Raw genomic sequence first — 26,077 nt, 5'->3', positions numbered from 1 at the left:
CACCTTATGCAATACCTGTCTATAGGATCAGTCTGAAGAGTTTTGTCATGATCCAAAAATAATCTTGCATCTAGATCTTTATTTTTAAGATAAATTTCTTCATATCGTTTAGAGAGAATTTCGACCTCAAAAGAAAAAATTGATGATTATTCTTTTTGGCTTATTACATCTCTTAGCATACAGAAGCAGATTTCATTAAATAATTTTTGTTCAACAAACATTTAAGTTTTCAGTACGCACTGAGTTCACATGCAATATAATTAAGGCTTATCTAAAACTGAAGTATACAAAATAACAAAGGTTTTTCAAATTCAATCTTAAACCCATTTTATGCATATACTCCATTTACTAAAATTTTATGTAGATAAGGTCACAATGCCACAAAACAGCACTTTAGATAAAAATCTTAAGGTCAAGTATCACAGGTCAAATATCCTATCCAAAATGTTTGAAACCAAAAATATTTCAGATTTTGGGTTGTTTTTTTTTAGTTTGAAATATGTGCATATACAAAATGAGATATCTTGGAGATAGGATCCAAGTCTAAATACAAAATTAATTTATGTTCATATACACATTACAGCCTGAAAGTATTCTTTTTAAATGAGATAGGGTTTTACTATGTATCCCAGGTTGGCCTCAAACTCTTGATCCTCCTGCCTCAGCCTTCCAGTGCTGGCACTAGAGAAATGTGCCACCACTCTTGGCTAACCTGAAGGTAATTTTACATACTTTTTTTTAGCACTACTGGGGTTTTAACTTAGGGCCTCACACTTGCTAGGCAGGCACTCCACTACTTGAACCAGGTCCCCAGATGTTTTCTTAATATTCACAATGTTTTTTAAATAATTTTGTACAAGAGTTTTGTGGTATAGAATTTTGCATTTGTGGTCATGAGCACACAAATTTTCAGATGTTAGTGCATTTCAGATTAGAGATACCCAACCTGTATCATAACCAGTTAATTGCCAAAACTCTCCAAACATGCCATATATTCCTCACTTTTACTATGTTTATCAATACAAAAATTGTTTTTTCAAATGTAGTGAATCCTCCTGATTATATATTCCCAATGTTTTCTAAACCCTTTGGATCACTCTACTTCCTTTCAGTTAAATACTGACAGAGAACTAACTCAATTAATTACACCAACTAACGTACTTGTACAATTTTTTTTAATCTTAAAAGCTGTTTCAATTGTTGAGAACTATAAATCATTTAGCAGTTCTGATTTATAATTTTTTAATCATAACTTAAAAACCAGTACCCAAAAGACAACCATTGGCATTCTGTCTACTGTGACTTATTTTCCTGCTGGTATTTGGGCTAAACATACTCTACCACTGAGCTACACCCAGGCCCTGCCATGACTTTTAAAGTCATAGGGTTTCTAACCTAAAAAAGACTAAAATTGCATTGTAAAAGAACTGGTAGGAAGAAACCCAGTTAAATGTAAATTCTGTGTTTGCCTATCTAAGTATATTAGGCAGAACAGCTATTCATACTGAAGTTTAATCAATGTCCCTGTCCTACCTTAGTAAGGCAATAATAATCATCCATCAATTTGTGGCTATATATGAAATACTGAGGAAAATATAAGGCTTCTCTTAAGATTTCTGTTGAAGCTGTAATCCTTTCTAAGGGAAAAAAGAGCACTATAAGTGTCTAAGATTCCTCAGAGTTGTACCACATATTTTTGGGTGCCTTAGGTGGTAAAGACTCAATAACACAATACCAGGTCCCTTCTTGCCTCTCCGGTACCATACCTTACCACTCTTCTGTCCTGTATTCCACCATTAAAAAAATACTTGGCATTCACTGAACAGGCTATACTCTCACATATTATGGTGTCTTTAATCCACAAAATCCACCCCTAGAATTGCCATCTCATAATTCGTACTCAGCTCAGTGATCACATTACCTCTGAACAATTTTGCAAGAGACCTATTTGCCCCAGTTTGAATTAGTAACCCTCCTCTGAGATATCACAGATCCCTGTGCATACTTCTATCAGACTCTTGTAAAACTCCTATAATTTTTTAAATTTTTTGGTGGGACTCAGGTTTGAACTCAGGGCCTCATGCTTGCAAAGCAGGCGCTCTATCATTTGAGCCACTCTTCTAGCCCATGTTCTGTTTATCTGACTGCCTCTCTCATAAGAACCTTAAGGACAATGACTGAGAATTAAATCTCTGTATAACCACACAGTATGTAGCACAATGTTTGGCTCATATGAAGCACTCAACAAATATTTGCTGAACAAATTAATTAATTTAAGAACTATCTCCCAACTAAGAGATAGCATAGACAAATGAGACTTCATAAAACTAAAAAGCTTCTGCTCAACAAAAGAAATGGTCTCTAAACTGAAGAGAACACCCACAGAGTGGGAGAAAATATTTGCCAGCTACATGTCAGACAAAGGACTGATAACCAGAATATATAGGGAACTTAAAAAACTAAAATCTCCCAAAATTAATGAACCAATAAAGAAATGGGCAAGTGAACTAAACAGAACTTTTTCAAAAGAAGAAATTCAAATGGCCAAAAAACACATGAAAAAACGCTCACCATCTCTAGCAATAAAGGAAATGCAAATTAAAACCACACTAAGATTCCACCTCACCCCTGTTAGAAAAGCCATCATTAGAAACAACACCAACAACAGGTGTTGGCAAGGATGTGGGGAAAAAGGAACCCTTATACACTGCTGGTGCGAATGCAAGCTGGTGCAACCACTCTGGAAAAAAATTTGGAGGTTTTTTAAAAATCTAAATGTAGATCTGCCATATGATCCAGCAATACCACTCCTGGGGATATACCTAAAGGAATGCGACACAGGTTACTCCAGAGGCATCTGCACACCCATGTTTATTGCAGTGCTATTCACAATAGCCAAGTTATGGAAACAGCCAAGATGTCCCACTATCGACGAATGGATTAAGAAAATGTGGTATTTATACACAATGGAATACTACTCAGCCATGAAGAAGAATGAAATCTTATCATTTGCAGATAAATGGATGGAACTGGAGAACATCATTCTGAGTGAGGTTAGCCTGGCCCAGAAGACCAAAAATCGTATATTCTCCCTCATATGCGGACATTAGATCAAGGGCAAACACAACAAGGGGATTGGACTTTGATCACATGATGAGGCGAGAGCACACAAGGGAGGTATGAGGATACGCAAGAACCTCCCCCACCAAAAAAAAAAAAAAAACAAGATAGCATTTGATGTCCTCAATGCAAAAGAACTAATGCAGAAACTTTAAAGCGACAGAGGCCAATAGGAGAAGGGGACCAGGAACTAGAGAAAAGATTAGTTTGAGAAGAATTAACTTAGAATGTAACACATATGTACAGGAAAGCAATGCGGGTAAACTCCCTGGATAGCTATCCTCATCTCAACTAGCAAAAACCTTCAGTCCTTCCTATTATTGCTTATACTCTCTCTTCAACAAAATTAGAGATAAGGGCAAAATAGTTTCTGCCTGGTAGTGAGGGGGTAGGGAGGGAAAAGGAAGGGGTGGGAGGAAGGGGGGAGAAATGACCCAAACATTGTATGTACTTATGAATAAAAGAAATTTTTTAAAAATACTAAAAAAAAAGAACTAGCTCCCAATCCAGGTCATAGAATCAGTAGTCTAGCTACCTACTTTCATACCTTTTGGTCTTGGTGACTAATATTAGACAGTTCTAAAACACTGCTTTATCACTGAGTATTGTTCATCCTTTATCAATACATATTTCACAGTTCATTGTATCACCCAAAGTTCTCAGTTGTTCTCAATAAAAAGACATTTGTGGCAAAACACAAAAAGAAACAGATGGATGGTACACCACTAAGATAAAATATTTCTGTAATACAATCACAGTCACTCCAACCAAAATTATTTTTAATTAAACAATTTTTAAAGCTACCTAAAGGAGATATTCCACATTATGGAGCACAGTAATGCCAATAATATTGATTGCATTAATTGTGGATCCAATGCTTAAGAATGTAAAACAGATTAGAATCAAATTTCATTATTTGTATTTATTCATTATTGTATTTAGCTATATTGTGGCACTCAGAAATTTAAAAGTCTACACTTTGATTTTTGAAACATCTCAGTACAGATCAATTTCTAGTACAAACCACGAAATGATGCTTATTCATATGTATGAATATATATTCAAAAATGTTTTCTGTTGTCATATGAAAGTTGATTTTGCAACTCTAATTAGCTAGTCTCTTTTCTTTGAGCAAAAATAAAATGTTTGATATTTAGTAAACTGATATTAAGAAATGTAAGCAAATATCTTCCCTCCCCAAAGTCTGAAAACATATCAATTTTTTATTAAATTCTTTTTCAGATTACCTCTGGAAGTCCATTAGGAGCTACTATTCCAAGAGAATTCATAAAAGGTATAAAATTTTTGAAATATACATTTTTCACCTGAAAAAGATAAAGTTATAATATGACTATTAAAATTTTAAACAAAACAAAACCTAATCTCCGTCACTACTAACATGAGAATGAAAGTGATAACTCAATTTGATCAATGGCATATATTCAAGTTAATGATACTTATTTATACTTAATTCAGTTATTTACTTTTTAATGTATGTGAGCCAGATTCTAGATTATAAAATAGAAGTGAGGGGAAACTGTTTGTGAAATGAGATTTATGGGAAGAGAAGCCATCAAAATCAACTTCAGTACTCCATATTTAACAAGTGATAAAAAAAGACAGGGTACTCAAACAAGGTAAGCAACTTGACTAAAGTCGCACAGTTATAAAGTGACAGAGCTGGAACTAAAATCTAACTTGTCCACTATCAAAGCCAGAATTCTTATCTCTCTGCTGTCTCTGATTTCTCCCAAAAGCATATTTTTGGGCTGGTGGAGTGGCTTAAATGGTAGACTGCCTTTCTAACAAGTGTGAGGCGGTGAACTCAAACCACAGTACCACCAAAAAAAAAAGTGATGGTGCTATAAATTCTGTCAAAATCTTGGGTCACTTCACACATGGGTCATCTGATAACTGCTTGGGTAACTGGACATCAATTTTTAAGCATAAATTTAAGAAAATAATTTCACAGACAAAATTAATACCAAATATTTTTTTCAAAAACAAATAAAAAATGTTTTGTGGAATTATGCATTATTTCATGCAAAGCACCATACAATTAACATGGATTATTTAAAAATCACAGTCAGAGAATCTAGAGTTCTACAACTGGCTATTCTACACTTGCAATATATTGTAGAATTTTAAACAACTTCCTACTCTTTATTTAACTTTCTTTTCCAAGTTAAAATGTATATTTTCCAAATCTACATTTATTAAGGTGGGAATAATTTGGTATCAGTTCCTTCTACTTCATAAGAATGAAGACTTAGAAATACTTATTAGCTTTATTTTCTGATTAACTCCCGCTTACTTAGAATATTGATAAGGTAAGTAGTTAATTAACCAATTAGTATTACTAACCAATAGTTATATAGCCATAAATGCTATATTTAAATAAGTGTCCATATATTAGAATAGTACTAAAGCTTTCAGTTAACCACAATTTAATAACTTTAAAGATTCTAAATTCTAAGAATGGGTTCTGTAAGATGAAAAGTTTAAAAAATAATTTATTCCTAATCTTGAAAATGAAATTTTACAAGTAGTTATGAAATCCAGAGAATTAACAACCAGGAATTAGAAAACTACATTTACTGCTATTCATCATTTTGTGACTAAGCAAGAGAACTGAAATAAAAAATACTTCAACTACATTTGTCAGCTTATTTGCATAATTCGTAATTCTAGACAAGTGAAAAGTAAATATTTATGTGTATATATAAAGTTGATATATGTATATGTTTATGTTGAAATTAATAAAAATCATAGCCTAAAATCCAAATATCTTGATAAGTCATTCTAATACTTCTTAAACTGCTTCCCAGAGATGAGAGAGAAATTTCAAGACTCAAGATTTCATACTGCTGTCTGCTGGTTGTGAATTGTGGACAGTAGAGTAAACTGTGAGAGGCACAGGAGGTACAATGAAAGGAGTACTGTCCCAACTCTGGCATACATTCTGTTAGTAATGAGTGGTCAGTCTCTGAAAGCATGTTTATTCATCACTAAAGGAGGTTGAGTACATTGTTTGTGAGATTCCTTCCAATTCCAACATCCCGGATCATGAACAAAAGAAATAATTTCTGGTGTGCATGTGTATTCACCAGTCATTAGCATCTGGTGAAATGTTTAGAAAGAGAATATTATGGAAGGCTAAACAGGAATTTAATGTTAGTATCACTTATCACTAAACGAAAACACTAAGGGTTTGTTGGCAGGATATTTTAAAAACATTAGGGACATTATAACTTTAGTAGACTCAAAAAAGAAATACACTTCAGTGATTCCAAAGCAAGAGAGCTACTCTCTTAAAAGCAAAATAACTGAACGTGAAAAATAATTAAATATTTTTCACTGAATATTTTTATTTTTTAAATAACTAAATATTCTGTAAAAGAATTGGCACTAATCAAAAAACAAACAAAATAAAAAACTCACTCACCACAAAAGAAGTATATACTGTTAAGAAGAACTTATATCTAAATCTACTTTAACTGTTTTAAATAAATCATAAGGAGTAATTACCTCATCTATATTACATTCATGTTCTTTACAGAGAACTTCAATGATTCTTGTATCATTTTCTAGTTGTTTTGCTATCCGGGCACTCCTGTTTTGACCTCGTCTAGGTGTTCGAGGTGAACCATTAATGGGTTTTACCGCTGTTTCTGTAAAAATGGTAAATTAGATGAGAACAATCGTGCATTCCATCATAGAAAATAACAAAGTTATTCTAATTTTAACTAAGAAAGTCAATAAAAACCTTGGAGCACTTTACTACTTTTACTTATTAGGCTTCATTATAAGGATAACATTTTATTTATTGAATATCCATGGCCCTCTTCTTTATTTTTATTTTTATAGTATTGGGGATGAAACTCAGGGCCTTGTGAATGCTAGCCAAACATGCTGCCACTGAGCTATGTCTCCAGCCTTCAAATGCCTATTATAAGTTATATACTGACACTAGTTTTTGCCATCATTGTTCTCTTCTGCTCCTAATAGCACAAAAGAACTATAAAATACCTAAAATCCCATAAACGTAGAGGTCAGAGAAATAGTCAACTTTATAAACTAATTCTTACTAAGTAGTGCATCCTATTAAGTCTAAAAAAGGAAAAAATATTATTTATCTTAGCGCCTTAAAAATAATGAGCAAATAAACATACAGATTCAATTTAAATACAGTATAAAATATAGCATAATTTAAATATAGTATAAAAATAAATACTTTAAAAAGTTTTAGTAAATTATGGAACATATCAAATATGGTATATAAATATATTAATATGATGATAAGCAGTGCTTTTTCTAAAATTCCTTGGATTACATGAACATTTTGAACATATTGATTCAAACTGAAAATAGGTTCTGCTATTAAAGAGACTGCAGACAATTAAGTATGAAAAGTTTATACTTATCATTTCTAGACCCAACCTACAACCTACAAGAAACTGAGAATACAAATGAACATGTTAAACTATACCACAATATATAATCAGCAAAAACTGGACTATGGGAAACTCCACAGGATACCAACCTGATTATTTTAGTGCTGGGGATTGAACCTAGGACCTTATAATGCTGAATACACACCCTGTCATCCTGATTGCTTAGTAGATAAATTATGGGGGAAAAAAGAGAGATAAAGGAGGAACTTTTTTTTTTGGTGCTGTATATTGAACCCACGGACTTCATTTCTCTACCACTACACTGTATCCCCAGCCTGAAATAAGAACTTTTAAGAGAATTTTCAAAGTATATCAACCTTGCTGAAGGTCCAGCTCAGTGGTAGAGCACCTGCTTATTAGCAAGGCCCTAGGTTCAATCTCCAGCAACACATACACACACACACACACACACACAGTCATTCACATACACACACAGGCAGAGACAGAGACAGAGACAGAGATATGTATGTATATATAAACTAATGGCAAATTGTAGACCTTATTTAGAGTATCATTCAGGCAACCTGTAAAAAATAAATTAAATTTATGAGACAACTGAAAATCTGAACTTTAGCCAAGTATGGTAGCACAAGTATGATATAACCTTAGCTACTCAGGAGGAAGAGGCAAGAGAATTGCCAATCTGAAGACAGTCCTGAAACAAAGGTATTAAAGAAGAAGTTAAATTATCTCTATTTGCAGATGATATGATCTTATACCTAGAAGACACAAAAAAATTCCATCAAAAAACTCTTAGATCTCATAAACATTAAGCAAAGCAGCAGTACACAAAATCAATAAACAAAAGCCAAGAGCACTTCTAGATGCGAACAATGAGCAGCCTGAGAAAGAAATTAGGAAAACAATACCACTCGCAATAGCATCAAAAAATTATAATACCTGGGAATAAATTTAATGGAGTGAAAGATTTACACAACAAAAACTATAAATTACTGAAGAAAGAAGTCAAAGAACACATTAGAAGATGGAAAGACATCTCATGCTCATGGATCAGTAGAATCAATATTGCAAAAATGGCTATACTACCAAAAACAATCTATATGTTCAATGCGATTTCCATCAAAATTCCAAGGACATTCTTCACAGACAGAAAAATCATTCTTAAAGTTCATATGGACCCCAAAAAGACCCCAAATAGCCAAAGCAATCCTGAGCAAAAAGAACAACACTTGAAATATCACAACGCTTAACTTCAAACTGTACTATAGAGCCATGGTAGTAAAAACAGCATGGTTTTGGCACAAAAAATAGACATGAAGACCAATGGTACAGAACAGAAGACCAAGACACAAGCTCACCCAACTATAGCCATTTTCTTTTCTTTTTTTTTTTTTTAGGCAGTAGTATATTAAATATAGTGATTTGAAAAACAGGTTGTTAGAATTCAAGGGCAAACAAGGGTTCTAATTTCTGAGCACATCAAAATTCATAAATTATTAGTAGACATAATTTTTATCTTTCTTAAGTTTAGTCGTACAGTGATCACTACATTTCCAATAGCCAGATCCATTTGTGATCTACTTTCATAATTGCATTATTTTGCATATTTCTATTTTTCTCCTAAGTTCACTTCATTAACATTGGTAAGTGTACAGATATTTAAATAAGCTCACATGTCATTTAATGAAATAATTATTTTACATCCTGATGTAATCATCCTGATGTAATGGCTGACTACAGCCATTTGATTTTTGACAATGGAGCCCAAAACATACGTAGGAGAAAAGACATCCTCTTCAACAAATGGTGCTGGAAAAACTGGGTATCTAATTGTATAAGTTTGAAACTGGATCCCATTCTCTCACTCTGTACTAGTATCAATTCAAAGTGGATCAAAGATCTTCATGTAAGGCCTGAAATTGTGAAACTACTGCAGGAAAGAACAGGGAAACACTGGATCACATAGGCACAGGCAATAACTTCCTGAACAGAACTCTAATACCTCAGCAATTAAGAGAAAGCATTGACAAGTGGTACTGCATCAAACTAAAAAGCTTTTGCACAGCTCTTTTTCACTAGACTGAAGAGAAAGCCTACAGAATGGGAGAAAAATCTCTGTCAGCTATACATCTGACAAGAGATAAATAATCAGAACACATAGGAAGTTCAAAAAACTAACCCCTAAAAGAATCAACAATCTAATAAATAAATGGGCAAATGAAATGAACAGACAATTCTCAAAAGAAGAAATATAAATGGCCAATAAATATAAAAGAAATGCTTTACATTTCTGGCCATATAGGAAATGCAAATCAAAACAAAATTGAGATTTCACCTCACTCCAGTCAGTATGGCAATCATCAGTAACACAAACAACAACAAATACTGGTGAGGATGCAGGGAAAAGAAACCCCCTATTCACTGTTAATGGGAATGTAAATTAGTACAACTGTTATGGAAAGCAATATGGTGGTTCCTCAACAAAACAAAAATAGACCTACTATATGATCCATCCATATCACTCTGGTTATACATAAGAAATATATACCCAGGAATATAAGTCAAATACAATAGAACCACTTGCACACCCATGTTTACTGCAGCACTATTCACAACACTCAAGCTAAGCCAGGTTCAGAAAGACAAAAGTCACATATTTTCCCTCATATGTGGAAGCTAAACCTAAAAGATAAATGTATGTACGAATACATATATGTGATCTTAGGAAGAGAGAGAGACAGAACATATTTGTAATAATGGGTCTGAGGCAACTGGGTGAGGCAGGAGGAAAAAAAGAAATGAGAGAGAGTGAATAACATTGAAATACATTGCATCTGTGTGTGAAGACAGTATGATAGCATGCATTGAAAGCTACTGAATCAAAGGGGAACAGGGAGATGGAGAAACAGTAAGGAATAGAGGGGGTTGATCTGATTAAAGTGTGATATATACATGTGTTAATCACCAAGGTGAAGCCCCCTTGAACAATGAATACACACTTTAAAAAAATGAAGGACAGGAAGGTAAAAACAGGTCCTGTCTGCGGATGGGTACCAGTGGGAGGGGGCGGGTAAATGGAGAGGGTGAAGGAGGGTGAATATGGTTGATGCACTTTGTATACATATATGAAAGTAGAACAATGAAACCTGTTGAAATTGTTCTAAGGGAGAAAAGGAGGATGAGAATGATGGAAGGGGTAGATCTAAAAGTTAAACTGTAAGCACATATGTAAATGTCACAATGAACCCCCGGCTTGAACAGCTAATATGCTAATAAAAATGTTTTAAAAAATGGCAGCAAGACCCTTTCATTAAGCAAAAGGGCTGGGGGCATAGCTCAAGTTGTAGAGTACTTGTCTACTATGCATCAGGCCATGGGTTTAAATCCCTAGTACTCCAAAAAAAAAGCAAAAAGAATAATTATTATTTAGTGTTTAGTTTTTAAGATGTGATAGTGATACTGTCATTTGCTTTTTAAAAAGTCTTTATCTTTTACAGATAACAATAAAATACACAAGGATGAAACCATATGCAAATATGTACTCCAAAATAAGATGGCTGGGGGTACTGGGCAAGACTGGGAACCACAGACTGGCCATAAGTTCTCTGTTGAAGCTACGTGATAAGTATGTGGAAATGTATACTACATCACACTTTTGTATTCATTTAAAATTCTCCATAACAAACGTTAATTAAAAATTTACCATTCTCAAGTCAAATCAACATCTCATCCTGATTTTTCTGTAACATAGCACTTAAGAGAATCAAGTGTAGATTTGAATTATCCAAAAGAATGAAGTTGTCAACTTAAGTAAAACACTATGTCAACTTACTAAAGATATAACATTGAAAAAATAAGTGAGGAAAGGGCAGAAAAGGGAAAATTTTAAAGGTTGTAGAAAATGTTTAGTATTAATATTTATTCTCTACACATAACTTTTAAAAATTTCTCTATCTGCTTTGCATGAATTTCTGCTAAGTGATGGTTTCTGCCTCTTCTGGAAAACCATGTTCTATGCGTTTTCAAAATTATATCCCAGGCTTCATTTTTCCATTGAGTTATTGTTCACAAAGAGTAACTAATTTTTAGTCCTTTCTGCCTCTTCAATAAGTCTTTGAATCTTCTGGTTTATCTTTCACCTATTTGTTTTAGTATTAACACTTCTATCATTTCAGGAGCAGGGAATCAGGCTAGCCTCAGTAAGTTCACATTTTTCTACTGTATAATAAGTGATTTCAAAATCCTATTCTTGAGGCCACCAGGGGAGGCAATTCTTGTGTAAGAAGGAATATACTCATCTTTGCTTAATGCTATCTCATTATATTAGCAACAGTTTTTATTTAAATACACTTCCCATCTCAACACCCATAAAACACCATCAATTATAATTCACATACAAAAGTCAGGCACAGTTATTACAGCATCTACTACTAATAAAAACTTAAGCTGTTCCTATATAAGTTCCCATGAAGTTTCATTTGTATCTCTATCTTTCCTCTTACTCTTCTTTACGGGGAATACTCTCCCCCAGTTTCTTCACTGGAATGCTTTCCCCAACTTCAACTATTCTACAACACTCACTTCAAATACCACATCTTTTATATGGTACTCTTTAGCCTGCCACAGCTGGGAAAACTCATATTCCCAAATGCCTAGAGCTTTTGCATTATTCTGACCCAGACCACTTTTCACCTCATTTTTAATTATTTGCTTAACATGCTTATTTTTTCTTTACAATTTATATTACTTGAGGAAGGACCCCCAAAGGACCATGTGTGAAGGCTTGGTCCCCAGCTTAGTACTATAAGGAGGTGGTAGAAACTTCAAGAAGGGGGGCCTAATGAGAATTCTAAAGTTCAGGGAGTGTGCCCTTGGAGAGGATAGTAGGACCACAGCTCCTTCCTTATCTCTCTTTCACTCCCCACCATAAGGTGAAGAGTTTTGCTCCACTGTGCCTTTCTACCATGCTGTACTGCCTCATCACAGGCCCAGAGCAACTGGGCCAAATTGACCATACACTGCAAACTCCCTCCAAAACTGTGAGCTAAATTAACCTTCCCTCTCTGTGATTTGACGTCTGGAATTTGTTACAATAATGGAAGCTGAGTAACTCAAGGGCAGAGCCCATGTCCGATTTATCTTTTATCATCCTCTCAGTTTTAAAAATATACTAAACCTAGTAGATACTCAATAAATAACTCTTGCAGATAAAGCAGAAGGGGCATAAAGTGTTTAAAATACTTACTATATGGTTCTCTAAGCAGTGCAGGAGGTGAGAGTTTGATAAAATAGTCAAGCACACACAGCATTAACTGAAATGAGATCACCAAATCATCCTCCATTTGTAATACTTCCCCTGAAAATAAAAGAGTTACATTTTCAAGGAAAGTTAGAGATTGATATCCTTAAGTCAAGAAGAAATTGTAGAAATGGCTATATTCATATGTTCATTCATTTGATAATCACTGCAGGCATTATAAAGATTTTTTTCCTTCCTTTAAAAAAATAAAAGTCAAGTTTAAAATCCATAAATATAAAGTTATGAAATTATTAAGTATCATTATAATAATTAATTCCTTATGTCTAAAATTATGTTGCTTTTTTAAAACTTTTTTCCAGTTTTGGTATGAGCACATAATTTATTACTTCTGAAAATAATTTTGAAACATGATACATGCTAATCTTTAATTCTAATTATTTATGAAAACTCATATATTTTCAGTTTTAACACTCTCAGAAATATTATAAGAACCAAAGCCATTAAGAAATAACAAGCTGGGCATGGTAGATCACACCTGTAATCCCATCTATTCAGGAAGCAGAAACTGGAGGAATCACGGATAGAGGCCAGTCCAGGCAAAAAGTTAGTGAGACTACATCTCAATCAATAAGCCAAGTGGGGTGGCATGTGCCTGTGATCCCAGCTATACAAAGGCCATAGGTAGGAGGATCACAGTCTGAGACCGGTCCCAGGCAAAAAAACATGAGACCCTACCTGAAAAAATAACTAAAGCAAAAAAGGGTTTGGGGGCATGGCTCAAGTGACAGAGTGCCTACTTACAAAGTGCAAAGTCCTGAGCTTGACAAAAAAAAAAGAAAGAAAGAAATAACAAAATTAGGACTGGGTTCAGTGGTAAAACCCTTCCCTAGCATATGCAAGGCCCTGAGTTTAATCCCTAGCTCCACAAAAAAGAAACAGAGCGAGAGTGCATGCATGTATGCACAAGAGAGAAGAGAGAGAGAGAGAGAGAGAGAGGAAAGGAGGAAGGGAAGGGAAAAGATAAACAACAAAATTAATATCTAATTGTAAGGTCATCTATAAATAATTATTTTAGCACAAAATCCTAAAAGTTAATACAAATGGTAGAGGTAAACAACTATTGCTAGTTGACAAACAGATTCCAATATTCTGTGCTGAACCAGAATAAAATGAATCCTGACACAATACCATAGAAAAAGGATTTATAAGGCAGGTGCCAGTGTATCCTAGCTACATGGGGGGCTGAGATCAGGAGGACTGCAGTTCGAGGATTACACTTCTAGGCCAGTTCCATGAAATTCCATCTCAACCAATAATTGGATGCAGTGGCCTGTACTTGTCATCCCAGCTATGATAAGAAGCATTAAAAAGTGAAACCCTATCTCAAAATATCCAAAGAAAAAAAGGGCTGGTTGAGTGGCTCATGCCCTAGAGTACCTGCCTAACAAGCACAAAGCTCTAAGGTCAAACACCAGTGCCACCCAAAAAGAAAAAGGAATTATAGAGTTCATTCTAACAAAAAACTCAGAACCGCAAAGGCTTGTATCATTCCAGATATATTCCCTACTTTCTCCCTTACCTTGTGACTTAAAGTTAGGTATAATACCTGTTTGCATGCTGTAACTGGGGAACTCAGTGAATCATGGATTAAATACAAAGTGGGTGAAGAGAGACACACTCAAAGTACCTTAGAGAATACATCAAGTCAGGGTTAAACATATAAAGACCCAGAGAGATGAAAGAAAAAAGCACAGTGATTATGCAAATACATTACAAAAAACAAAACAGTATCACAATATAGGAACACAAAAATCAGCGAACCCAATGTAGAAAAGAATCTTTAAAAAAAAAAACCTATTAAGTTCTTGCATTAAGAACTTAATGACTTGCCAGGTGTGTAGGCGCCCACTTACAATCCCAGCCTCTGGAGGAGGGTTGCAAATTTGAGGCTAGCCTGAACTATGTAACAAGTTCCAGGCCAGCATAAGCTACATAGTAAGATCTTGTCTAAAAAGAAAGAATTTAATGAACTCAAATTATATAAAAGCGAGGATCTGGACAAGCTAAGAATAAACTGAGGACCAAATAACAGCATTAAAAATAGTTAAGCCCAAAGCAGAAGAAAGGCATAAGATAAAGCTAGCCAACACGTAAGAAAAACATTAGAATTTGAAAGAAGATAATAAATAGGGAGGACATAAACAATCCAACATAAGATAAAGATTCTATTCTGCTCCTGAAATAGAAAATAATGACACAACAGAATAATATTTTAAAATATATTAAGACTTCTCGAAGATCAGAATCTCCACTCTAAAAAGAAATACGGTGTTCCAAGAAAAACTAGTGTAGAAAAATAAATAAATCAGATATCCTGGTAAACTATTAAACCTCAAAATAAAAGTAGAAGAAAAAGAACTCTTCAAGTAGTCAGGAACTAAATGAGGAGGAGAAATTAAGCTACCCCAGGTTTCTTAGTAGCATTGTTCAATACCAAAAATAGTTCCTAAAGGAAACAAAAACATGACTCAAGAATAGGATACTTAGCCAAGCTGTCCTTCAGGTATAAAGGCCATGGGCACGATCTGCAAACATGGCAAACAGAACACAGCACTGAAAAGCCTATTAAAAAAACTCTGGTGGTAAAATTAAGCCAGCTAAGAAATGAATCAAAATAAAGGACTCAGAAATGGAGAAGCTATGATAAAGGAGATAGGATAAGCTTAGAATCCACTTAAGTATATAACTGAGACTAAACAAGTATAATAATTATAATTATAGACAGGATATAAGGACTGGAAGCTTGGCTCAAGCAGTAGAGTGCCTGCCTAGCAAGCACAAAGCCTGAGTTCAAACCTTAGTACCACCAAAAAAAAAAAAATTAGAATTTAAATATTATACTCTTTGATAATGACTAACAATAAAATGAACTAATGGGAAAATGAGAAGAGGAAAAGTAACAGGACAAGTGAGAACACTAACACCCTTCTTCAAAGCAGATTAATGTATATTGCTTAAAAATTATAAATATCCTAACATGTTAGTTTTCCATGCTTTTTCAATCTTAAGAGAAATATTTTAAGAACGAATACCACTTAAAGTGACAAAACACCTAAATTTAAGCAATTATTTCCATTTGTGTTATTTCTTTTCTTCACAAAATTAATTTTTTTACTTTAAAGAACACTAAAGTATAATCCCATTTTTTAAAAAAATTATGTTTGTGAACATACTCATCTGCCCCTCAATTATGTATCTGGAATAATAATCACATAATTTTAATGACAGTTACTGGGTAAATTTTAGGTAATTTTTCTTTGTACTTTGCTATAGTTTAAATTATTTATCATGAGCAAATATTTTATAAAAACAGCAAAAGAGAGGGTTTGGGGTATAGCTTAGGACTAGAGTGTTTGTACAGCTTGCAGGGGACCCTGGGTTTGAGCACAGCACTGCAAAAAAAGAAAAAGAGCCAGGCACCAGTGGCTCATGCCTGTAATCCTAGTTATTAGGAAGGCTGAGATTAGGAGGACCACAGTTTGAGGCCAGCCTGGGAAAAAGTTCAAGAGACCTCCATCTCTAAAACAGCCAGTGCAAAATGAAGTGGAGGCATGGCTCAAATGGTAGAGCACCTTCTTTGCAAGTGTGAAGTCCTTAGTTCAAACCCCAGTCCCTCCAAAAAGGAGGGAGGGAGGGAAAAAGGGAGGGACAGATGGATCATTAGAAAAAGATATGAAATGAAACATTTCCAAGGTTGTTTGCATTAGCAGAATTGGAAGCTGGTAACAGCTAATAAGTCATGCAGAGAATGGGATGAATGTGTTAACTGAATAAATATTTTTGCACTTAGTTCCAAAGAACAATTTAATGAATACATTTGAAACATGTGAATGTAATAAACACAGAATTTACCTTTAGCTAGTAAAAAAGTGATCCAAGAAACTTTTAGGACCAACAGAGAATTTATTTCAGTAGATAGCCTAGGTAAACAAACAGAAAGCAGAAGAAAAATGAAAGAAAAATTTAACACTGGCAAAATTTTCAAACTATACCTTTGGAGTTGTTTTGTTTTAAATTACAGATCTGAGTTAAATGTATGATAGAATACAACCCATTTGAAATGCACAATTAACATTTCAACTCTATCTCAATTCACTGATGGTTTCCTAGATGTTATATAATACTATATTAATATATATTTATATGATGTCACTTTTAACCCATAGAACAGAATATATTTAGTATAGGAAATACTGAATACTTAATTCTAATCTTAAAAATATATAAAGGACAGGTTATACTATAATGCAATTGCTTTCAAATTACCTTGCTTTTTGTTTTCTAATTAATATCAACACTGTTAGCAGAAAAATGAAGGTTTGGGTGACTCAGGGTTTTCAGTTTAACACTTGGCCTTGATAACTTTTTCACATTCATTTGTTGGAATAGATACATATCAATTAATGAATAAATACACAATTTCCCTTTATATCAATCATTTTCAATGCCACTACTGCAATGGGGCAGAAAATCTCCAGTACCACTCACAAGTTATTTCTCCAAAGAAAGACTCTGGAGCTCTACATGGGGTGTAACTATTACAGCATGCATTACACATTTTTTAAAAATCTGGAAATTTTAATGTAGATCTTCAATTTATTCTTACATAAAAATTATGCTCTAAATGTTTAATAAAGTACCTGTGATGGACCCTCAGTAAAGATTTAATCGATGAATTACATTTTTCCCAGAGTTGGTGTTGCACTGAATCAACTTCCACCTTAGTTTTCCTTTGCAGTATAAGGCATGCATTTCTTGTTGTCACTGTTTTTGGCACTAATGGGATTTCAACTCAGGGCTTCATACTTGCCAGGCAGATGCTCTACTGCCTGAGGCATCCCTCCAGTCCACATGTATTTCTTTATAAGATAAATAATCTACATAGGACTAACTATGTAGTCAAACTAACCCTGGTGCTATCTAAATGTTTTAGATTTTCTAGAAAAATCATTTTTTAAAAAGTGAAAAATAACATGCTCTGAACTACTTACGAACTGCTGGGCTGTGTCAAATATATAAGTTCACATGTCCTGAAAGGAAGAAATAATTTCATTAACATTAAAAAAGTTACTTTCAAAATGTTTTAGTAACAAATCACAGCAATTTTATCATACTTTTATTCATCTTATTTCAAAAAGCAAACATTTTTAAAAACAAAAACATGTATGGTATTACGAAACACAATTAAAGTACATTTGTCCAATTTATGACATTTCACATCACTGTGATATCTAATTACAAAGGATTGGATTCCACATGTTAATTTTTATATCAAAATATCTTATAATTGATGATCTGGTTAAACCTCAGATCTGTTTATAGCTAATGACTATTTAACTAATAGTCATATATATTCACAGAGTCTACCCTATGTAAACAGTATCAGTTAATTTTCACAACACTCTCCCAAAAAAAAGGTACAAATGAGACAGGAAAAAAACAAACAAAAAAACCCTACAGATCCAAGGTCAGCAAAATTAATACTAAATTATGTCATGTGACCAGTGAATAAAAATCCTTTTTACAAAGCCCTCAGGGTTTTTTTTGGCAGTACTGGGGTTTGAACTCATGGCTTCACATTTGCTAGGGGCTCTTCTTCTTGAGCCATGCATACCTCTAGCCCTTCTTTTGCTTGGGTTATTTTGGAGATAGGGTCTCACTTTTTGCCAAGGCCAGCATGAACCACAATCCTCCTATTTTAAGCTTCCTGCCATCACTGGAAGGATAGGTACACACCACATGCCCTGTTTTTCTTCATTGAGATGGAGTCTTGCAAACCTTTTTTGCCCAGGCTGGCCCAGAACTGAGATCCTCTGGATTTCGGCCACTCACATGCATGACATGACAGGCACATACCACTGTGCCCAGTTACTGGTTGGGATGAGGATCTTGCTAACTTTTTGCCAGAACTGGCCTTGAACTGGTATCCTCCCAATGTGAGGCTCCCACACAGCTAGAATTAGAGGTGTGAGCTGCTGGCTCTGGGCAAGAGTAGTCTTTTAAGGCCAAATCTACGTGGAGTCCCAACTTCAAATCATTCAATGACTTTCTATTGTCTGCAAGTCAAAGTCCAAGCTCACTATCAATGTGATTGCTTCCCACCTTGCAGCCATTAGCAAAAAGCAAAGTTCATCCTGCTACCTATCTTTGTACACATGCTAGTCAGTGTGCTTGGCTGGCATGCTCAGTCTCAATTCCCACTCATTTCTCTGGCTGAGTTTTTATTTCCTTTAAACCCTATTCAGAAACTGCCTCCTTCTATAGTTTTTTCCTTGATCAAAATCACCATTACTAGTTACCCTTCTCCCTGTTAAGGCATGCAATATAAAACTTTGCTTGCTACATAATTCTTTCTATTTCTTAAAAATAATACTCTACAACAGAGCATCATTCATTATTGCATTTATTTTCATAAAAATGTAATTTATTTACTGTAAGTTTCTTGATGATTATAGTATCATATGTACCTAACATACAGCTGGACACCAATACTTAGTTAAGGCTGTTGAGGTTAGTTTATTTGCAACAGCTCTTAGTGTAAAGTTTCTTAAAGTATATTCCACAAAATACTTCTTTCATAAGATTTTGATTGATGTTAAATACACTTAAACATAAATAAGTAGGGTAGTAGATCAGGAAATGCTAAATTCAACCAACCCCAACAGATTTATTCTATAGGACTTCTAAGAAACTTGGGTAGCCAATGTACATTGTGACTGTCTAAGAAGGAGGCACAATATGCAGCATTTCCTAAACTGGGCAGAAATTTTTTGTTTTAAAAGCTAACACTCATGGAAAACTTACTATGTTTAAACTAGGTGCTGGACTCAGTGCTGTTTTTGCATTATTTCATTTAATATATTAAAAACTTAACAGGTAGGTAGTATTATCAATTTAATTTAGGCATTAGAAAACTAAGCACTAAAGTCAGGTTAACTCACTTGTCCAAGATCACACAGTACATGTTGGAGTCCAGATTAGAATCCATATCTGTCTGACTCAAAAGACTCCATTCTCCAAGCTCTACTAGAGCTTCTCTTTTTTTTTGGAAGGGCATCACACCAGACTACTGTTTTGAAGAAAATTCTTTGGGAACTCTGGTCCTGTGTCCTATTTACTAACCTGGAAACATCGCTGTTTATACTGCCCTTTAGGAAAAACATAGGGAATAGGATGTAGGAAGATCCTGAACACTTCCACAATGTCCATATAATATTTTAATGCTTTCATATTTCAATATAATAGTTGCAATATTCAACTTTAACTTTCCTTTCTTACTCTGTTACCTGAATTTTTGGTCATCTAAGCAATCCTCTATAATTTTATTCTCCCCACCCATCCAAACTAACTATTTATACCCCTCAAAATATAGACACAAAATAAATATACATTTTAATAGTGTCTTAACATTAACCTGAATGTAAAAAAGGAAAAATACTGTATTACTTGATTTATAGATCAAAGCATCTAATCAAAGTAGACTATAAATTCTGCAATTACCTACTACATTATTCCAATTTTTTAAAACTTCTTTAAAATTTTTATTAGTGTATATTAATTGTAAAAAGGGATTTCATTGTGATATTTCCATATATGCATATAATGCACTTTATCGAAATCACCCCTTTTATTACTTTCTTATCCATTCCCCACCCATTTCCCAACTTTTCTCATCTTCCATCACACCTCTGAAGTTTTAGTAACAGACCAATCAAGAAGAAGGAAAAGGAAAATCAGATGCATGCTTCTGGGAAGATACAAGAAGCATCTCTCCAGTTTTGTCTCCATCCTCATACTCCCTAGAGTATCAAAGGACATGCCACTTTTTCCCTTTCCAATCTCATTACACCAGTACTTATTTAGCTAAAATGTTAACCTGAAGATGCACAAGTGCAACAAGCTCCAAAACAAACGTAGTAGCAGACGTGTGCCATGTTAAGGAGTACAGTGCCTAGGATAGGAGACCACAGGGTGGATGAAAAGCACAACAAAACATAGCCCATGCTTATTCATTCCTCTCCCAGGTGAACAGCAATGGAGAGATCTCTTCTAGATGACAGGGAGCACGAATCATAACTTGGTAGTACAGGTAGGCTCTTCACTGCCAATGTGGTATTTTTTCCCCCTTCTAAACCAAATAACACCATGGGAAGAAGTTAAAATTTAGGTCATTGTTCAAAACTAGAAGTCTCCCAAGTACATAGGTTTAAAGCCTGAGAAAACAAATGAAAAATGAAGGGACAGTAAAATGGCTGATTTTGGAGCAAGCATTCAGAATGTTTACTACTAAACAAGAAAGCTAAGAATTAGCAAAGGAGACAAGTCTGTAAGATAACACTTAATAACTTTATTAAATACGTAATATTTAATAGTTAAATTAAATATTAATATTTAATAGTTAGATTCAGATTGAATCTAACTAAACAGTGACTTCAAAAACCAGGTTATAACCTTAATAAAATTTTTACTTTACCTTTCTAATTTGCTGTAGAGTGCACACAACACATTGTACTTTTTCAACAGTCTTGACACAGCATTATCAACTTTGGTGCTGGTATCAATTTCTTTTAGAAGATCAAAGAATTTATAGACACTGCAAAGTAAAGAACAGAAAAAAGTGAATCAGTAACTTCCAAAATTTGCTTTATTTCATCCTCAAATCATAGACATTCCAATTCAAAAGGTTATCAGCTCTGCACCAAATCACTATTGTGTCCTTTAGAATGAATAATTTTTTGCATTTTACTAGACTCTGAAGAGGGAAGAATCAAATAGCCTTCAACCCATGCTTCAATATCTATATTCTATCTCCATATATCTATGTTTGTATTGATGTGTGATTGAGACTATAGAAAAAAACAAAGGTCACAAAGGGATACACACATCTGTATTTCTAAACTTATCTGTATGGGTTTTTAATTAAATTTATTTTTAAACTGATACAGAAAGACACAAAATTGTACACTAATTAATGCATATGTGTAATGTTTTGATACATGTACACATTGTGTGATAAGGTTAAGCATATCTATCTCCACAAACATTTACCACTTCTATAGGGCAAAAACAATCAAAATTCTTCCTTTTAGCTTTTGGAGATATACAATACACAATCACTATATATAGTCACTCTGTATCTGTATGTTTTAAAACCATGGGTTCAATTCCAATACAAAACAATATGGCTCTTTCTAGTGTTTCCCTTTCCATATTTGTAATTTTTCTTAAAATCCTTTCCTCCCCACTTACTCATGGAATCAATGAGCCACCCACTCCCCCATGTGGACACTCTCCTCTCCTACTCAGAAAGACTCTCCATCTGGATTGCCTCACCCATTTCAGTACACATCTTCCTTACTCGGGCAGGGCTCTGACTCCCCACTCAAGGCTTCCCTCCTCATCTCCTGTTACTATGACTCCTGGCACCAGCTGCCCACACATCCCATTTGGTCTCTGACACTGCACACAAGAAGCCCATGTCAGTTGCCCCTACACATACATGTGGCTGCCTGTCTCTCCTCTGACTCTGACATCTGCTCTGGGGCCCTGCCATTCCCCTGCCCCAATGCACAAACTGACAATCTTTGCCCTCTAATAGTTCTAACACCAAATTGTTGGGGAAAGGAAAAGTAAAGCTGATTAAAATTTTAAGTGGTTTAGCTTGACACCAGTGGCTCATACCTGTAATCCTAGCTACTTGGGATGCTGAGATTTGGAGGATCAAGGTTCAAGGTCAGCCTGGGAAAACAGTTTGCAAGGCCCCACCTCCAAAATAACCAGAGCAAAATGGACCAGAGGTGTGGCTCAAGTGGTAGAGTGCCTGCTTTACAAGCGTGAAGCCCTGAGTTCAAACCCCAGTACCAGACACACATACACAAAAAATTAAGTGGCTTAAATAATGACTTTTAGTCATTCATTAACGTTTACTATAAAAATTAAATTTTGAAACATCAAATGTATGTATATACATTTTTCAATAAGGCACTAAAGATAACAATCATCAGTTGCATCTCATGTGCTAATTTCTAATCAAGTCTGTGTAGGAATTATACCAAAACAGCTAAATGAATCAAATCGTATAGGCTGGCCAACAAACAACAAAAGTTTTAGCTGAGCCAGAATAAGCAGCCCATGCCTATAGTCCCAGCACTTGGAAGTCTGAGGAAGATGGATCACTTTAGTCTAGGGGTTCAAGACCAGCTTTGGCAGCACAGCGAGACCACATTTCAAAAAAAAATTTTTTTAAGCTTCAGCTAATCAGCAGGGGGCACAGAATCCCTCTGAACTTTGCCAAAGACTTTAAAAAGTTCCCATAATATACATTATATAGAAGAGATGAGGGCAATTCTGATTAACTATATGGAAAAGCAAATAAAGTAATAAAAATGAGAGAAGATAAATAAAAGACCAGGATGTTCATTAGAAAAGAGTGGGGTAAATGTGTAGAGCCCAGAGAGAAAGAAACCAACCTTAGAATAGCATTTATTAAAGAACCACTCTCAGTTTCCATTTTTTATGAGTTGTACATCAATACCAGTCCTGAGAGAAGCATGAAAAGGTCTTCTTATTCTAGGGGTAACTAAAAAGGAGGAAAGAAAAAAGGAAGGAAGGGAGGGAGGGAAAGAGAAATAGAGGAGGGAGCATGTACCTGTGGTGTAACAACCATTTACTCTTTGAGGTCTTTAAGTAATATTGGATATTTATGGATATACAAGGCCTTTGCTTCCACATTTTATTTAGAGGTAGTAAGAAAAAGTGATATCAAATTTAGCGATTTAATCTAACTCATATAAATAGAACAACAATTATGTTTAATTCTAGATGGCTTTACTTAAGAAGAGATTTTATTTAAGAATTACCAGTCGGGTAAAATTATTTACTGTTGTATTCTGTGAATATGCTGCAAAGGAAATGACTGGAAGTCCTGAAGTTTGCTCAAGACAAAGTTCATGAATTACTGGGAAAAATTAATATCCTCTTTTAATGCTGACAATCTCAACAAAACATTTATCAAATGACTATTGGACCAAGCAATGTAGTGTATACTCTACCAAACATATAGGAATTATTATATCTACTGTGCTAAAATCTTAAACTTAAAAAAAAATCTTATCAAAAGTCCCTTAAGATAGGCTTACACTGTTTTTATAAAGGTTTTAATGTGTAATAAGCCTGCTTTATAAATCCTTGCCCTTTTGGTCCAATTTACCATCAGCTATAATTAAGAAGGTCTACAGATGAACAGTGAGAGACAGACAAAAATTTTCCCAACACATGAACTGCTACATTTTTAAGAAATGCAACATAAACTTTCATGAAGGGTTCCATGAGAGAATGACAACACACTACTTGACCAAGTCCTTTATGTTTTACTTAATTTTAGCATTTCCCACTAATTTCCTGAAGTCTATTACAAGAAAAGTTCAGACACAGTTTGTTTTTTCTTTTTGTTTTATTGGCAGTACTGGGGTTTGAACTCAAGTCTCACACTTGCTAGGAAGGCAGTTGCTTTACTTATTTTTTAGATAGGGTCTATTGTTTTTGTCCAGGGCCAGGCTCAGACTTTGATTATCCTATCTATACCTTCCAGTAGCTGGGATTACAGTGATGCACACCATGTCCAGTTCATTGGTTAAGAAATAGTCTTACTAAACTTTTTTTGCCCAGGCTGGCCTTGAACCACAATCCTCCTGATATTGGTCTCCTGAGTAGCTGGGATTACAGCTGTGTGTCACTATGTCCTGGATCAGACTTTTTTTTTTGTTTTTTTAATGGCAGAGGCCAAAATTTATGTAAGAAATTTTACCTGGTTTCTATGTTTTTCTGTAGCTCAGTAAAAGTGAATGGCATCTCATCTAGGTCAACTGCTGCAATAAAAATACAGATTCCCCAAAGTTCCTTTTTCTTTTGAATATAACCTTCCTGGGAACAACAAAAGAAAAGTTCAAATATTTCATTAAATCATTCGCACATTAAATACTGTGTTAAAACTTTATTAAATGTGATTTTTTTCTTATTCAGCGTAACAAAAATGTGTTTTTAAATCCTTATAATGGCATAGACTTGAAAAATATTTAATTCTACATTAATAAACATCCAAATTTTAGATTATAAAGCAAATAAAATTACAAGATCAGAAAGCCAAATCACAACTTCCTGGGGAAACTTGAAGTTCAGTCAGTTCTTTGAAATACTTTCCTTTTTCAATAACTTAATCTCATCAAAGCTAAGTTAAAAGATTTTGAATTTAAAACATATAAATTGAAAAATGGGCCTTTCTTATTTGATTATCCTTCCTTTGCTCAAGTTCATTAATTCTTTTACTGATTTCTTCATTCAAATATTTTCTAACCTTGTGTAATTCTTATCTTACTTCCTGAAATGCCTTATTTGGAAAGTGGAAATAACACTAATTCCACACTTCATAGAGCATTAACTGCGTTAGCAAAGTGTCCTGCATATATTCAGTACTCCATGAGGGCGGCTATCATTATCACTGAATACCCTTCTCATCACTACACTATTTCCCCCAACAATAGATATTACCTTCTAAATACATAAAACTTGAGGTAAAATTTTCATCAGATTCAGTTGAAAACAATAGAAATGTCAAATTGTCCTGAAGTCTAGTAAGCAAAACTATTTGCTTATTCTTAACTCTAAAGAAAACTGAGAAGGTAAGTATGTGATACAATTTTACAGTTTTGAAACCTCAGCTTTAGGATAAAGTTTTTCTGGATTATCAAATTTTGTGGATAAGTTTACCATCATCCATCTCCAAACTTTCTCTTAATTTTAGTTTATAATATGAGCATTTTAAAACATATATTACAACTACACACACCCTAGAATGGTTAAAATAAAAAAGAATGACAATAACAAGGGTTGGTAAAGATGTAGGCAAATGAATCACTAAAACATTAATAATTAAATTAAACTATTAATGGTAAGAGCATTTTGGAAAACAAACATGTCCATTATAAAGTTAAATATATACTTTCTATAAACACCTAGCAATTCCACTCCCAGCTATCTGTACCCAAGAGAAATGGAAACATTTTGAATCAATGTTTGCAGCCGCTTCCTTCACAGTACCCAAAACTAGAAACAACTCAAATAACTCCAAAAACAGGTGAATCTATAAACAAAGTGTGGTATAACCACATTTTTATATTTTAATTTTTTATTAGACAATAAAAGTCCTAATAAATGTAACAATATA

The 26,077-nt window shown here is 34.2% G+C and overlaps 1 protein-coding gene across 3 annotated transcripts in view; it reads right to left on the bottom strand.

Annotated features, from left to right (window-relative positions):
* The window catches only part of Rb1 (RB transcriptional corepressor 1), a 150,719-nt gene that overhangs the window by 103,505 nt on the left and 21,137 nt on the right, over positions 1-26,077 (bottom strand). For 2 of the 3 annotated variants that reach the window (XM_074043390.1, XM_020170849.2), the window contains exons 3-10: positions 24,662-24,777; positions 21,329-21,448; positions 17,847-17,885; positions 16,708-16,775; positions 12,781-12,891; positions 6,649-6,791; positions 4,368-4,445; positions 16-125 (exon numbers count right to left, since the gene is read on the bottom strand). In XM_074043390.1, the coding sequence (XP_073899491.1) occupies positions 16-125; positions 4,368-4,445; positions 6,649-6,791; positions 12,781-12,891; positions 16,708-16,775; positions 17,847-17,885; positions 21,329-21,448; positions 24,662-24,777 (785 nt within the window). The remainder of the gene's footprint in view (positions 1-15; positions 126-4,367; positions 4,446-6,648; positions 6,792-12,780; positions 12,892-16,707; positions 16,776-17,846; positions 17,886-21,328; positions 21,449-24,661; positions 24,778-26,077) is intronic. The other variant, XM_020170850.2, reaches the window with a different exon arrangement.

This window comes from Castor canadensis, chromosome 10 (assembly GCF_047511655.1).
Source record: "Castor canadensis chromosome 10, mCasCan1.hap1v2, whole genome shotgun sequence".
NCBI lineage: Eukaryota > Metazoa > Chordata > Mammalia > Rodentia > Castoridae > Castor > Castor canadensis.
Note: the sequence above shows the minus strand (reverse complement) of the source record. Positions and strands in the feature narration are given on the sequence as shown.